This window comes from Podarcis bocagei, assembly GCF_964188305.1.
Source record: "Podarcis bocagei genome assembly, chromosome: 14".
Lineage (NCBI taxonomy): Eukaryota > Metazoa > Chordata > Lepidosauria > Squamata > Lacertidae > Podarcis > Podarcis bocagei.
In genome coordinates, this window is record NC_138139.1 from 39,599,670 (window position 1) to 39,614,792 (window position 15,123).

Sequence of the window (15,123 nt, forward strand, 5' to 3'; positions counted from 1 at the left end):
ACTCAGTTTCCTTGACTGATACCAATTTATCTGAGTGGGGGAGAAATCCCTCCCCCTATTCAAGTGTTGGATGCACCAGCACAGACATTCATGTCTTCAAGCGAGAAAATCTCCTGCTGGGCAATTTTGTCACCATTTCCCCACTCCCACGCCCACCTACAATTAAATTTGTTTGTCTCGACACACACACACCCTTTTGCTAGTTTGACTTCTCACTTTCAAAGGAGTTTGAGCATGTCTTACCAGCCCTTTCATTCACTGCCTTTGCTCTTCGGATTTCCGGGGGTTTTGAGTTCCATTACAGCAGTTTCACACAAGGTCACAAGCAGATTGCTCGTAACTGCCTCTCAGCTGGATCCCTGGGGAAATGGTTTTCTGTGTTCAGCAGAAGCGGTGATCCGTACCGGGAACAGCAGGGAAAAGTCTTGAGGCTTTGCTGCAGCACCAGCTTTGGCATAAGCTCAGAGAAGCTCAAGTGCAGTTAAGGCTGCCAGTCTATAGAGTGTTGCATGAAACTCCACCTCCGCTCCCTGCTCAATTCATGCTGGAAGAAAAGTGTTTTGCAAGTTCAAAGCTGCCCTACTCCCTTGCCAACATAGAGGTTCTAGGCTGAGCAAGGGGAACCTCTGGCATGAGGTTGGAGTTTTCTTCCCATCAGCTCCAGCCACCATGGCCAACAGTCAGGGATGCATTTTATTTTTATTTTTAATTTATTCAAAGTTATATACCGATTGAAATTATCAGTAAAAGCAGCAAAAAACCAAACATCCAACCAACCAACCAACCAACCAACAAACAAAAAACTAAAAACTCATGAGACTGTAGTGACAGCAATGGATCTAGGATCACCCCTAAACTAAACACCTATTCCTTCAGAGGAAGTGCAGTTCCATCTAGGGCAGGTACCAAGCCCAATTCCTGGGGTTGATGTATGAATCCTGTGCGGAAAGGTTTAAAATTCCACACCAGGGAATACAGAATTTTGTGAGTAGTACAAACCACGCACATTTACATTATGTCTCCCTATTTTTCATAAATTATTCTACAGTTTTATTCATTCATTTGCCTTTTTGTATAATCAGGTCTGGTTTGACTTCAGAAGGATTGTTGCTCACTGGTGCAGAGCACACACTTTGCATACCAGTGATCCATAATTCAATCTCTGGTATCTTCAGGTAGAGCCAGGAAATACTCTTTCCTGAGACCCAGGAGAGCTGCTGCCCATCAGCATAGACCAGGCATAGCCAACATGGCAGCCTCCAGGTGTTGCTGTACTACAACTCCCATAATCCCTGGCCATGCTAGCTGGAGCTGATGGGAAGTTCCACAACATCTGGAGGGCACAATGTTGGTTACAATGTTGGTAGACAGTGCTGACCTAGATGGACTATTGTTCTGCTCTGGTATAAGGCAGCTTCCTATCCACTATTCATGGAACTATGCAGTTGCCAATGCCCCCAACTGCTTCAAAATGTATGCCACCATCCCACTGGCTTCAGAGATTTCAGCAGGTACATACACTTTGGAGCATATTTTCACACCCAGATGTCTGGAAACTTGGTGTCTGTTTTTTAAAAGGACTTTCCACTTCTTGGGCAGTTGAATCTTATGGGAATGTTAATGGGTTGTCCTTGGGATACTTGGCCCACTCTTAACTATGATGGGTTTGTTTTGCTGCTTTCTCCACGTCAAGGATCTGCTGGTTTCCTAACTCTTTCCCATGCTCTCTCTTTCTCTCCTTGTCTCTCTCTGACTTTCCTTTTCTGTCTCTAGCATGAAGAGGCGTCCCAATTCTCTGAACATCCCCCTCACAGATGACATGGTACGTGGGCAGGTGGGCGCCAAGATCGCCCCCGCAGTGGACCACTGGCATCTGAGTGACCTCGGCCAGCTGCAGTCCAACTCCGGCTACAAGGTTTTTCTAACACCATCATGGAAGCGAGGGCATCCTTGCCTACTTGTCAGCAGCACCTCCATCAGGACAGAGAGACCTCGTGTGTGTCTGTAACCCTTTGCAGCTCATAGCCATTTCTTTGCTGATGCTTTGCTCAGCTAAACTCCTGTGTGTGATGAGTGTTCTTTTCCTAAAGTTTGTTTTTGTTTTTTGCCTGGGGCAGCAGTATTTTAACATTCGCCCATCAGCTAGCATACACTCAAGGTGCTTCCATCAGGACAATTTTATTATGGACTCAATGTTGCCCCTGCTCAGAATTTCTTTTTGCAGTCTCCATGTTGTCCTAATAATACTACCCTCTGCTTTTTCTTCATATAATCATATAACCCAGATTTACTCTCACCCCACAGAAAATCCAATTTTTAAAAACCCATTATATATCTGCAGTTATTGGTGTGCCAGCTCCTAGGCATAAATTGTTTGGTGGGTAGTTTGTTACATGCATGGCAATACATAAATGGCTTCCCTCAAAAATCGTATCAGGAGTCCCCTATTTCTGACATAGAGCTCCAATTTCCATGGCTCCCCAGGAAGATGGACTGATTATTAAGCTACTCTGGAATTGTAGCTCTGTAACGGGGAATGGGGGACGCGGGTGGCGCTGTGGGTTAAATCACAGAGCCTAGGGCTTACTGATCAGAAGGTCAGCTGTTCGAATCTCCGCGACAGGGTGAGCTCCTGTTGCTCGGTCCCTGCTCCTGCCAACCTAGCAGTTTGAAAGCACAAAGTGCAAGTATATAAATAGGTACCGCTCTGGCAGGAAGGTAAACGGCATTTCCGTGCGCTGCTCTGGTTTGCCAGAAGCGGCTTAGTCATGCTGGCCACATGAGCTGTACGCCGGCTCCCTCGGCCAATAAAGCGAGATGAGCGCCGCAACCCCAGAGTCGTCCACGACTGGACCTAATGGCCAGGGGTCCCTTTACCTTTACCTTTAAAGGGGAATGGTGTCTCTTAACAACTCTCAGCACCTTTAACAAACTACAGTTCCTAGGATGCTTTATTGGGAAGCCGTGTAATATTTAGTCTAAATCCTTTTTGTTGTAACTTTTCTTGTAATCCTGACCTGGATTTCCTCTCCTCTCTGCTGCTGCCTTTTGCTAAGAAGGAGATATGCTATGCCCTGTGCCTTTAAACCATTCATAGCTTCCTGCCCCACAACAAAAAAAGGTTCCCTGAAGTTGGAAATGCGGTATATCACCAAGTATATCACATACTTGGTAACAAGGCTTTGTTGGGTTTGCCATATTTCTCCTCCCAAAATAGTGATTTTAAGGTTTTGGAGCTGTTTCCACTGCTTTTTTCATTGCGTTGCCATACATCCAGGTTTTGGCTAAATCCCCCCGCCGCCGCCATTTTTACACCCAAAAACCAGCACATCATGAATTTTCCTGACATATGGCAAGCCTATGCTTTGTTCTCTAGTTGGCAAGGTGCAAACAAAATATCATCTAAGTGTTGTGCAAACAACATTCGGCAGTAGTAAAACCATTAGGGAAATGAATGTATTGTTAGTAGAGAATTACATTACTCTGGTTTTTTAGTCTTTGATAGTACCTTTGTGATAGGATTTCTGCTGCTAGCTTGTTCTTGTTACACACCTGAAAACAATTGGTATCTAAGACCACATAGGCTACTTGAAGCTCGCCAGCACAGTATATAGAGGACTTGAAATTCTGCTGCTCATTAAAGCATGACATCCTTGCCTTTAAGAATGTATGGCTGCAAAGGGTTAAGTGGCCATCTTTTCACAGTCTCCATTGTCATTTTGCTATGCTCTGTATGTATGTATGTATGTGCGTGCATGTGTCAGCTGTGGAAGTATAGCTGGGTTTGCAGTAAGGGAATCCTTCTAGACTAATGTTAACAAGATCACCCCTGGCCTTGAAGAAATCACCATTCTGCAAATTGCCTGAACAAAAGCTAAGAGTTCAGTGGTGCTTCTTGTGTTCTTACTTAAGTGGCAGGGATTTGGTGTAGAAGTCAGAAGTGCCTCTAGAAAAGAGGGTCCCCTTTCCTCCAGGGCTAGACCACTACTGGCACTGGTCCCACAGTGGTTCCTATCAGCCATGAAGATAGCTGGAGGATGACTCCACATGGTTCCTGCAGTGGCCAAATATGGTCCTCATCCAGTCTCCTAAAAACAAACTATGTACTATGGTCCTATAACATCAATGGGGAACTTGTGGTCCTCCAGATGTTTGGGTGAATAGGTATGGTTTTGTGTAAATGTGTGTCTTTGTTTCAGTTGCGCTGCTTTTCAGATGTGCGTATGTGCTCTTGTTTTTAAAAGTCCTGTCACTAGTGACGGTCCCTTGACTGGATCCTTTGGCTTGTTTGCTTCTGTAGTTTGCCCCTAAACAATGAGTCCAGCATTTGGTCATAATTATGAACCTTGCCACATCGGGGCAGCAACAGCCAGTGTGGTCTAGTGAGTAGAGAGGTTTGGTGCCTTCTGACTGTGTGGTTGACTGTTCCTTATATAATAAGCAAGGGTCAAATTATAACTCAGGAAGATGGGATTCACTAGCACCCATAGATGACACAAGGCCTCCAACACATTGTGGCTCCTTGTGGGCCATTATTCACCATTAAGCACTCAGGCCAAGGGGTGAGCCAAACATGACAAAAAAATCTGAGGCGTTCTGGAGAGAAAAGGAAAAAAGAGGATGTTATGTGAGGATATTAGGTATCAGAGAATAAAACACATAAACTAAACATGACTTTTCTTAAGCAGCACAGTGAATCTTAAAAGCTGCTAACGGGCCATTAAAAATCTTGGGAGAATTACAATATTTTTGTATGGTCTAATTAAATTTATCCTTCACAACAACCCTGCAAGGTAGGTTTTGTTAATGGTGACTTGCCCGAGGGCACCCACTTCTCTTAATTGCTAAATGGAGACTTGAACCCGGCTGTTTATAAAAGTCCAGACACAACATTCTAAACCACTGTACCACACTGGGCCTCATTTTTGTAGTAGCCGTTATAGGCTTTTTAGTGCATAGTGCTCGTATATCACAATGCTACAAGGCAGCCGCCTGACCAGTAAATGGGAGGAAAAATTAACTGATGCATGTGATTGCCTCCCCATCCCTTCTCTTCCCACCCCCTCCAAACTGCTGTGCCCCTAGTGCCCGCCTGATGAAATGTCTGAGTCTGGACAGTCCTCGGCAGCTGCTACGCCCAGCACCACCGGAACAAAATCCAACACACCCACCTCGTCCGTGCCCTCTGCTGCTGTCACCCCCCTGAATGAGAGCCTTCAGCCCATGAATGACTACATCACGTCAAAAAACAACAAGCGGTCGCGGGAGAAACGGAATAGTAGAAATATGGAAGTCCAGGTCGCCCAAGAGACGAGGAATGTGAGCATAGGTATGGCTGGCTATGTTTAACCTGTTTCCTGTAGGAATGTGAGATGTGGACATAACATTTCAAGAAGGAATTATTATCCCATAATGGTGTAAGTTAGCATATTCCTTATTTTTAGGGCTGCAAGTAGATTGCGGTGCCTGAGGTTGAGCAATGGACTGCCTCTTAAACCTAGCTAAGTGCGTGGATGTGTGTGTAGATGAAGAATTATTGGTGGCTGCACGAGATCTCTGCTGTTCTCTTTGGGTTGTCACCAATATCCTCCTTGATAAATGGAGGTGCAAATGCCCACCTCTGATCTGAAATGTTGGTTTGGTCTTCTTGACTATGAATATTTCCCTCTTTGCATTCCATCCTACAGGGATGGGGAGCAGCGATGAGGGGTCAGATTTTCAAGACATTGATTCTACTCCAGAGCTGGATATGTGCCAGGATCCCAGACTGGAACGCACAGGAAACAGGTTTGGGTGCAGACATTCCCTTTCTTTAGGCATGCTGCCCATGAGTGCAGAATGCAGCTTTTATTCATTTCGTGCCAGTTTGCAGCATTTCTATTCTTTTTCTCTTTGCATGACAGCCCTACTCAGGGGATCGTGAACAAAGCCTTCGGCATCAACACCGACTCGCTGTACACTGAACTTACTGAAGTTGGCTCGGAAGCCATTGGCGATGTGGATGAAGGAGCGGACCTCCTAGGTAAAGCCTGCTTCAAGAGTGCTGCTTTTGAAATTCTTATCTTATTTATCACAACAGCTCTTTGAGGTAGAGTAGCTGGAGAGATAATTAGGTAAAGAGCTGGAAGAAGTCATGTAAGTCTTTATGGTCTAGAGCAGGGATAGCCAACAGCTTCCCGATATACGATATACGATATCTTTATTGTCATTGTCCCATGCGGAACAATGAAACTGGAAAACTACATAAAACATTCAAAACCCCCTAAAAACTCTGAACCCCCATTTTAAAATACACTATACTACAGAGACCCCTTATGCTGCGTTTAGAACCAGAATTGCATTTGCGTAGAAACTTTTTTTCAGGCGGCTAGTCCTGGCCTTTATAACCCTATACCTTCTTCCAGAAGGCAGAAGCTGAAAGAGATCATTTCCGGGGTGCGTACTATCCTGCGCTATCTCTGCCGCTTTCTTATGGCACCTGACAATATAGATTTGATCCAAGGTGGGAAGAGTGCACCCAATTATTCTCTCTGCAGTCTTTACAACCCTGGACAGCATGGTTTTTCCCCTGGCCGTGCAGCTCCCAAACCACACACACAGACCATAAGTTAATACCTTTAGTTGTTGTAATCTAACTCCCATCATCCCTAACCATTGGCCAGACTGGCTGGGGCTGATGGAAGCCCAGCAACATCAGGAGGGCACTGTGTTGGCTACCCCTGCTCTAGATAAGATGCAGAGATTGTGGTGATCAGATGTGATCAGCAAACATTGGGATGAAATAGAAAGGGCATTTCCCTCTGAATCATAGAATTGTAGAGTTGGACGTGACCCCAAGGGTCATCTAGTCCAACCCCCTGCGATGCAGGAATCTCAGCTAAAGGATCTATGACAGATGGCGACCCAACCTCTGTTTAAATACCCCCAATGAATGAGAGGCTACCACCTTCTGAGGTTCCACTGCCAAACAGCTCTTACCGTCAGAAAGTTCTTCCTAATGTTTAGTCGAACTTTCCTTTCCTGTCATTTATATGCATGTAGTCCACAGAATTCTGTGACGTTTATGCAAATTATGCAAATTAAAGCAGAGTTACATAAATTATTTTGCCTAATTTACTCTGCTATTTTAGACTTGGAGGAGGTGCCATGTAGGGCACAGGTGCCTTTCTATGCTCTATTACTGGAAATCTCGCCCTATGTTTTTGCTTTTGAGATTTCACCACATACTGCCCACATCCTTTCGGGCATACCACTTCCCAACTGTAAGGAATATAAACTTTTTAATGAACTGATTTTGGAAAACTGAATTCTGTGATCAGAATAGTGTTCTGTAGTTTTTCTTCTCCACATGAGGAATTGCAGTCTACACATAGCCTTCCACGACAACAACCCTGAGAAGTAAACAGTGTCAAATAAAATGAATAAATAGTTTACCTGCTATATTGCGAAGCTGCTAATAAAAGCAAAGGAACAAGTAGACCAGCTAATAAGTGTTACATTGATAGCCAAAAAAGTAGAATGTAGAATTATCAATGCCCAGAAGTCTTATTTAGCTGTCACTTCCAAAACTTTAATTTCCTTTCCTCATCTTGAGTCCTTGTCACACACCAAATATATTTCCATGCTCAAATTCATGCTCACTACCACAGGTTCACTCCCTCTCCCCTGCAACATTCCCACTAAACACGGCTTGATCATGTATCACCATTTATGTTATCATTAGCTAAATTTATATTGTACCTATTCATTGGCCTGCTCAATGGTAGCACACCAAATCAGTATTGCCAAAAGCAATGGCAACAGTCAGATAAAAATCATGGGTTGTATCCAGCTAAGGCCACATTTACTCCATACATGCACTATGATAGCACTTTAAACAGTCATGAGCTATGGGGAACTGTAGTTTCTTTAGTGTGCTGAGAATTGTTTGCAAAGCTTTATGCCCCCACAGGGCAACAGTTCCCAGAATGGTTTAACGACCAATCCCTCTTCACAGGGAACTCTTGGAATTGTAGCTCTGCGAGGGTAATAGGGATCTCCTAACAAATCTCGGTACTCTTTAACAAATGCCAGTTCTGAGGATTCTTTGGGCTATGACTGTTTTAAGGTGCCATGAGAGTTCTTTAAATCTGTGAATGTGGCTCAGGTTTTAGTCAGAGAAGACCCATTGGATTGTGTCCAGTGCTAGTCCTGCTCATAGTAGACTCACTGAAAGTAATGGACATGACTTAAGTTAGGTGTGTTAATTTCAGTGGGTGTACTCTGCGTAGAACTTAATTGGATTCAAGCCATCAAAATTAATGGAATGAGATGTAAATCATGTCCATTATTTTCAGGGGTGTTCTCTGAGTAGAACTAGCATTGAATACACTGAATGGTTATATCAAAGTAGGGCTTAACACAAATACCCCCAAATTTTGTGCTTCTGTGGTCATTTGGATTTGGAGGAGTGATTTTCTGGGGTTGGGAGGGATGACATTCACCTTCAGACCCCCCCCCCCGTTCCCCCATTGGTGGCCGCCATTGTTATGTGATGTTTGTCATTCCTCCCCGCCTCTCAAACACAGTGACCCAGAACGAGGGGCAGTGTTTGTTTGGGTGGGATGGGAGGAAATGGTAGTTTGGTCACTGGAGGAAGCGTTCTGATGTGGCTGCTTGTTTAGCCCTGTAATGGCTAGACTAATATCTTTTTTCTTTTCATTATCTGACCAGAATCTAAGAGGGCTGGGCGATTAGCCAATCAAGAATAGCTGTGGCTCCTCAGAGAATGGGGGGGGGGCAGGGCAAAAACTGAAATTTTACTTCTAGGTGGCCAGACTATTTTGTCGTGTAAAACTTATCTTTACCTCAACTAAAAGGGGATATTTGGTGATGAGAGGAACCCAAAGGATGTGCAAATGGTAAGTGTTATGAATTGCCTATCTTAAAGCAGAGGAGATTCAATTCAGAGCTTAATACTGTCACGCAGGCCTGCTCAGCTTGCATCCCACTGAGACAAAGGCAGCCCACCAGCATTGCGCATAGCACACCACTGGCTTAAGGAGCCTCCTGTTTTTACTGCTTTTCTTGCAAGTGCATACCATTCCCCTCACAAAAAAAATGGGCAGGGACAATAGCCCATTGGAAGAGCACCTGCTTTACATGCAGAAAGTCCCAGGTTCAATGCTTGGCATCTACAGATAGGGCTAGAATAGACCTCTGCCTGAAACCCTGGAAAGCAGCTTCCAGTCAGTGTAGATAATGTGAAGCTGGATGGACCAAGGGCCTGATGTTGTTGGTATAAGGCAGCTTCCAGAAAGAGCTGTGGCTCAGTGATAAAGCATCTTATTTGCATGCAGAAGTTCCCAGGTTCAGTCCTGTAATGGCCTGGGACTCGGACTCGGAGCCAGAGGAGTCTCAGTCCGCACCAGATCCTTTGCCTCAGTCTGCGCAGGTTTCCCTGATTCTGAAGAGCCCCAGTCTGCAGAGGTTTCCCTGCAACAAACACCAGCTGGGCTGAGTCAGGGGGCTGAGCCTTCCCTGGCTCCAGATGTGGGGATTACCTCGTTGCCTTTAGCTGGGCAATCACTTACAGCTGCTCCACTACCAGTTGGGTCAGGAGAGGCTGAGCTGGCCTCTGGGTCTAGTAACCCACCAACATCTCCCAAGGTGCAGAGACTGAGGTCTGAGAGAAGGAGAGACCTGAGTACTCGCGGGAGGAGTGCTCGCCTTCAGGCGAGACAGAGAGGTGAGTCACCGGGGGGATCAGGACCAGCCGTTACCCCGACAGACATAAAAGGCTTGCTGGAGCAATGTTGCTGTTTGCCAGAACCTGCCTGTGATCCTGTGCCTGATCTTACCTGGTTTCCTGCCTCGTGTCCTTCCTTGGCCCTGCCGGACTAACTCCTCGCAGAACCCTTGGATTCGGGATCGGACCTGGACCGCGTTACTCAGGTTACCCCCGGGCCCAGCACAAGTCCCCAGCACCTCCAACATGGGGTTGCACATGTTCCTATTCTGAAACCAAGGAGAGCTGCTTACCAGTCATTACAGGCAGTACTGAGCAGAAATGGACTAATGGTCAGACTCGGTATAAAGTAACTTCCTATGTTCCTCTGAGAGCTGCTGCCAGACAGAGCCAACAGTACTAGGCTAAATTGGCCAACTGTTAGACCTGGGTTAAGGCCATTTCCATTTTAAGGCATTAGGGCCATGATCCAATTGCTGTTGGGCTACGTTTGATTTAGTGGGTCTCAAGCTGTGCCAGCTTTCATGAATTTTTGGAAAGGCTACATAGAGCGCTGCAGATGGTCATAAGCATTCCAACAAATTAGGTTATTCAGAATACGTTTTTGTTATACCATTTGCCATGGTTGAGAAGACCAGGCTTAAGTCAGGGTTCGTAGGAAGTCTCCAGGCTCCTCACTTATATCCTCATCCTGGGGGGGAAAAGTGATTTCCTCACCCTCATACTCTCAAATGTCCCATATGTAGATTCACACCATTTGCAGTCCATAGCAGGTCCTGTCTTTACTATTTCATGCCTTTTGACATTGAAATGGCAAGATCATTGTTAATTTTTTGTTTCTCTTTTTAAAAAATCCAGATTTTTTTTATTTTGTTGGTTTCGGTCACTGATTGACTCTTTTTCTTTCCTTCCCCCCAATTCCTTCCCCCCTACCCCATCCTGTATCTCTGTGCTTCGCTGGACATGGCCCATAGGGGAGTTTTCAGGTGTGTATCTCTCCTCTGTTCAGATTCTCTGTTTCCTCCAATTTTTGTTTCTTCTTGCTCCTTCCCCCTTCCTTGAATTTTAAATTAAATGATGTGGGTACACACGTGTGATACTCCCCTGCTGTTGTCCAATCACGGTTGGCTTTGCGGACTTCGTCCCGCCTTTCCCTTGTTTGATTGGCTTGCGTGACTTAAGGTTCCAAACCCAATTGAACATTCTCTGCTTTTTGCTCACATGTTACATTGCGGTAAGCTTTATTTCTAACCCCCCGGCTTTCTGCAGCCTCACTCCACAATCTGCTTTTTTTTTACCTCCCGCTTTGAATCCTAGGGTAGAAGGTGGGGAACCATCTGTAACTTCATGTTTCCTGTAAGGTGGGGTTTTTCCTTCCTTTTAGGGCAGGCAATGAACCCAAGTGTGGGTTCCTCATTCAGAAAGTGAGCTAAAGATAGGAGGTTTATCCATCTTGCTGATTCCATTAATAATTAGTCCTTTCCCTCCCTCAGGATGGCTGCTGGGGTAAGAGAAGGTTTGGGACTCAGTGCTCGCAGGATGGGGGCTGAGCTCTCAAGTTTTGCAGCTTGTAAGTTTGGAAAAGGCTGAGATGGTCAGTCAAGAATTCTAGCTGAAGGAGAAGTGTTAGAGGTCCAAGGGCATCTTTTCTAGATGAACTTGCTTAAATCAGTGGTGCAGTTAGCTAATTTAAGACTCTAGACCAAGGGTGGAGAACCTGATGTTGTTGAACCACCACCTCCCATCACATATAGCTCAGTGGTAGAACTATAACTCAGTGGTAGAACATCTGCTCAGTGGTAGAACATCTGCTTTGCATGCAGACTGGGTCAATCACTGGCATCTCCAGGTAGGGCTGCGAGACACTCCTGTCTGAAAACCTGGAGAGCTACTGCCAGTCAGCATAGATGATACTGAGCTAAGTGAATTAGTATAAGGTGACTTCCTAGATTACTATCCCTGACTGATGGCCATGCAGGCTGAGGCTGTTGGGAGTTGGAGTCCAACAAAATCTGAAGGGCCGCAGGTTCTCCAGCCCTGCTCTCTCTAGACAATTATCTTATTGGAGTGGGGTGGCTCTTTAGATGGTATTGTGCATTGACACCACTTCCTTCAGCATGTGGAAAGTCTGCTCTGTTGCATTAGGAGGCCCTTGGGCTCATTCTGCTGAGTGGGCCCCTGGGCCTCTACCCCAAAGTCCTGCCTTGACAGCACCATGGCTTAAGTGGTACAGACTGGACAGTTTCCCTGGATACAGTTCTGGTCCCCATCTCAGGAGGATATCCTGGAACTAGAAAAGATTCCAGAAAGCAGAAACAAAACCATGACAGGTCTGGAACATTTCCACCTAAAGAAAGCTTAAAGCATTTTAAGATAAAGATGGGCAAAGGTTCAGGGAACACAAAGGACAAGATAGAGGTTTATGAAATGATTCAGTGGGTAGAGGGAATTTCTGGAAACTTTCTTCGGTTAGCTATGTTTGCTTTCGTATTGTTTCGGAGAGTGAATTTGATAAATTTGACTTTGAACATGAACTGAATTGAATTTCTCCCCATTCCTGTTGGGCACACATGATTGCCTGTCGATTTGTGAGCACACTGGGTGTGCACATTTAGTATCATTTCCGAAATTGGAGCATCCACACTTCCCTCCAGGGCTCTCCCAGTAAGGGTGGAAAATTAGGTGTTTGGTTTTTTTACATGTAAATGTTCATTGTAGTCATGTTTGAAATGTTCGCAGAAGGGCCATAGCTCTGTGGTAGAGCATCTGCTCTGCAGGCAGAAGCTCCTCTGAGTTCAAGCTCCAGTATCTCTGCATAGGGTTGAGAACGTCCTCACCTAAAATCCTGAAGAGCCACTGCCAATCAGTGTAGATAGTATTGAGCTAGACGGACCAATGATCTGACTTAGTATAAGGCGGCTTCTTATTACTGAGTTGTATGACTTGTAAACTCAATCCTTTGTGAAAAACGTGTCCAGTTTTGACCGAAGGAGAAAGAAAGAGAAGGGGTGTGTTTGTCTGCATTGGGTTGGATGCCAAAGTTTCCTTCCTTTGATAATAGCAGTCTACTTCTGCTGAAGAACTCTTTATACTGGACCCGGCCCAGTGCAAATAGGAAATAGATTCATTTCCTTTAAACATTTATTATTTGCTGCCAACCCAAGATTGCTGCCTTTTTTTCCAGGCATCCGTCCAGTTGAAAATCAGATTCGGGGTCTCCCAACAGCCCCTTTGCCCCGATTTTACTGTCCTCTCCTCCTGTTTTTCCCCTTAACCTGACCCATCCATGCTGTTGCTTTGGTTCCCTTCCGTAGAGGATGAGAGGCCCAAAGGACCTTTGCCTATCCACGGAGGATAATAAGGATGGAACCAGGAGTTCCTAACTTGATCTGTTCATTCATTCAAAATCTGAGACTTTCTTCCCTGCTTAGCTGGATCAGAGGCAGAGAGTGGTTCTTGCTGCAGCATAACTAATTTCCTTGCACGTACGTGCTAAGAGAGCACGACCGTTTTGCTGTTTACAGATTTGTATTTAATGGCTGCTTTTTTCTCTCCCTTTCTTCCCCTATTTTTCTCTTCTTTGTCCCTATCTCTTTCTGTACCCCTGACCCCACCCCTCTTTTCTCATATGGAATGACTTTCATAGTGCGGGATGATTTCTTTGGTAAGGCCAAGGCCTTTTTTAAACATATGGGTGTCCTCCCCCCCCTTTCTGTTCATTCAGCATCTCGTCATCCTTTTTCTTCTTCTTCTTCTCTTTCTTTTCTTCTGGGATTTCTCGGGACTCTCTTTTGTTTCGTTCCTGTGATGGTGATGGTGTTGCTTTGTTGAGAAGAAGTAGGTGATTCTTCCATCACCCATTGTTTGGGAGAGATTCTTTTCTGTTTGGGGATGTAGGTGGCTATTCGCTTTGATGTTTCAAACAGCTTGCAGGATGCAGGTCAAGAAATATGGCTGTGAAATGTAATGCATTTCCTGGTTATTTTTTTCTGGGAACTGTAAACAAACCCACAAAACACGTATAGCACTCTTGATGGAAATACCCTATATACACAGTTGACTCCACCACACTTCACTTGGGTTGCTGTGGGAACCAGGGCTTCTTATAACATTCCAGACACACAATTCAATGTGCTGCTTTTCATGTTTTGAAAACCCTTAGCTTAGAAACCACTTTGTATTCAGAAGAAAAGACTAGCCCTGGCCTTTTTTTTTTTTACCTGAACCACTAGCTTTCTAGAAGCAAGGAGCACTCAGTTGTAGCTTCTTCCCAACTGTATTTTGAGGGGGATGCTGGCATGTGCCATCATCATTATTATTCTAATTATTATTATCATTATTATTAAACAAATTTATAGACTGCTTCATGGCCAAAGTTGGTATGTGAGGGAGATAAGTATATGGCCCACCAGCCAGATCCAGTCCTGCAGTAAGGAATTGGCTACACCACCTGAAGTGCCATTGCACATCCAGCACTGCCTTCACCCTCCAGTCACTGCTCTGTATTTGGCTCCAGTTCCTGGACTGCAGTGTTCTGGAAAAAACCAAAGTAGATTCTGAAATCTGCCTATGTTTGACATACTTGATGTAGTCTGTGCTAAAAAATAAAACTAAAAGATCTTGTGCCAAGAAAAAGAAACGTAAAAGTGATGCAAGCCAGCAAAACTGCATTTATTCACTCAGGTTGAATAACTTAACTACTCATAGCCTTGGGCCTGAGCAAAGGTCTTTGCAGAGTATTGACACCTGCTCTTAACTATCAGATATCTGAGCTTCTGCTGTTCCACGCTTGTGATAACCACCTGGCATTCTTCATACAGTTTCAAGCCTATTTTTGCAGTCTTAAGGGCTACAAATTTGCTAAAGCGGCGAGATTTGCAGAATTCTCTGCTCTGCTATAGATTGATGCAGTCTTGTGATTTTCATATTCCGGATTCATACTTCTGACTTCAACATGTATCTTGTAGGCTCAGGATGATTTCCATTATTTCTGAAAGAACAACAGACCTTGCCTCTTTGCAATATGTTTTGATTTTTGAGTCCAGGTATCTCCAGTTATCCAGGGACAGAAAATACCCTGCAGCCACATTGCCCAGGCACCTAAAAACTGGTGCTAGTGCCTTGAAATATTCACCCCCACCAACCTGCAGACCTTGGCAAATCAGTGTGTAAAAAAGATTCTATTTACATTTCACCTTCTCACAGCAGCCGGTCATGCCACACTTTCTTTCATTTTTAAGTGTCCTCCTATTTCAAATGTACACCAAGAAACATAATGTGGGAATGAAACACATGCATGTGTCATGCAGGTACACAAATTGAGTACCTGGGTTTGGCAGTGCCTCCATGTGGAGTCTACATGAAATGGACTGAATATCAGTGAAATGTGCAGAGTG

At 44.8% G+C, this 15,123-nt stretch overlaps 1 protein-coding gene across 3 annotated transcripts in view; it reads left to right on the forward strand.

Annotated features, from left to right (window-relative positions):
* The window catches only part of MAPK8IP3 (mitogen-activated protein kinase 8 interacting protein 3), an 84,251-nt gene that overhangs the window by 32,531 nt on the left and 36,597 nt on the right, over positions 1 to 15,123 (forward strand). Inside the window, exons 8-13 of one of the 3 annotated variants that reach the window (XM_081170312.1) lie at positions 1,774 to 1,915; positions 5,086 to 5,329; positions 5,688 to 5,787; positions 5,904 to 6,022; positions 10,702 to 10,713; positions 13,374 to 13,391. In XM_081170312.1, the coding sequence (XP_081026438.1) occupies positions 1,774 to 1,915; positions 5,086 to 5,329; positions 5,688 to 5,787; positions 5,904 to 6,022; positions 10,702 to 10,713; positions 13,374 to 13,391 (635 nt within the window). The remainder of the gene's footprint in view (positions 1 to 1,773; positions 1,916 to 5,085; positions 5,330 to 5,687; positions 5,788 to 5,903; positions 6,023 to 10,701; positions 10,714 to 13,373; positions 13,392 to 15,123) is intronic. The other 2 variants (XM_081170310.1, XM_081170311.1) reach the window with 2 other exon arrangements.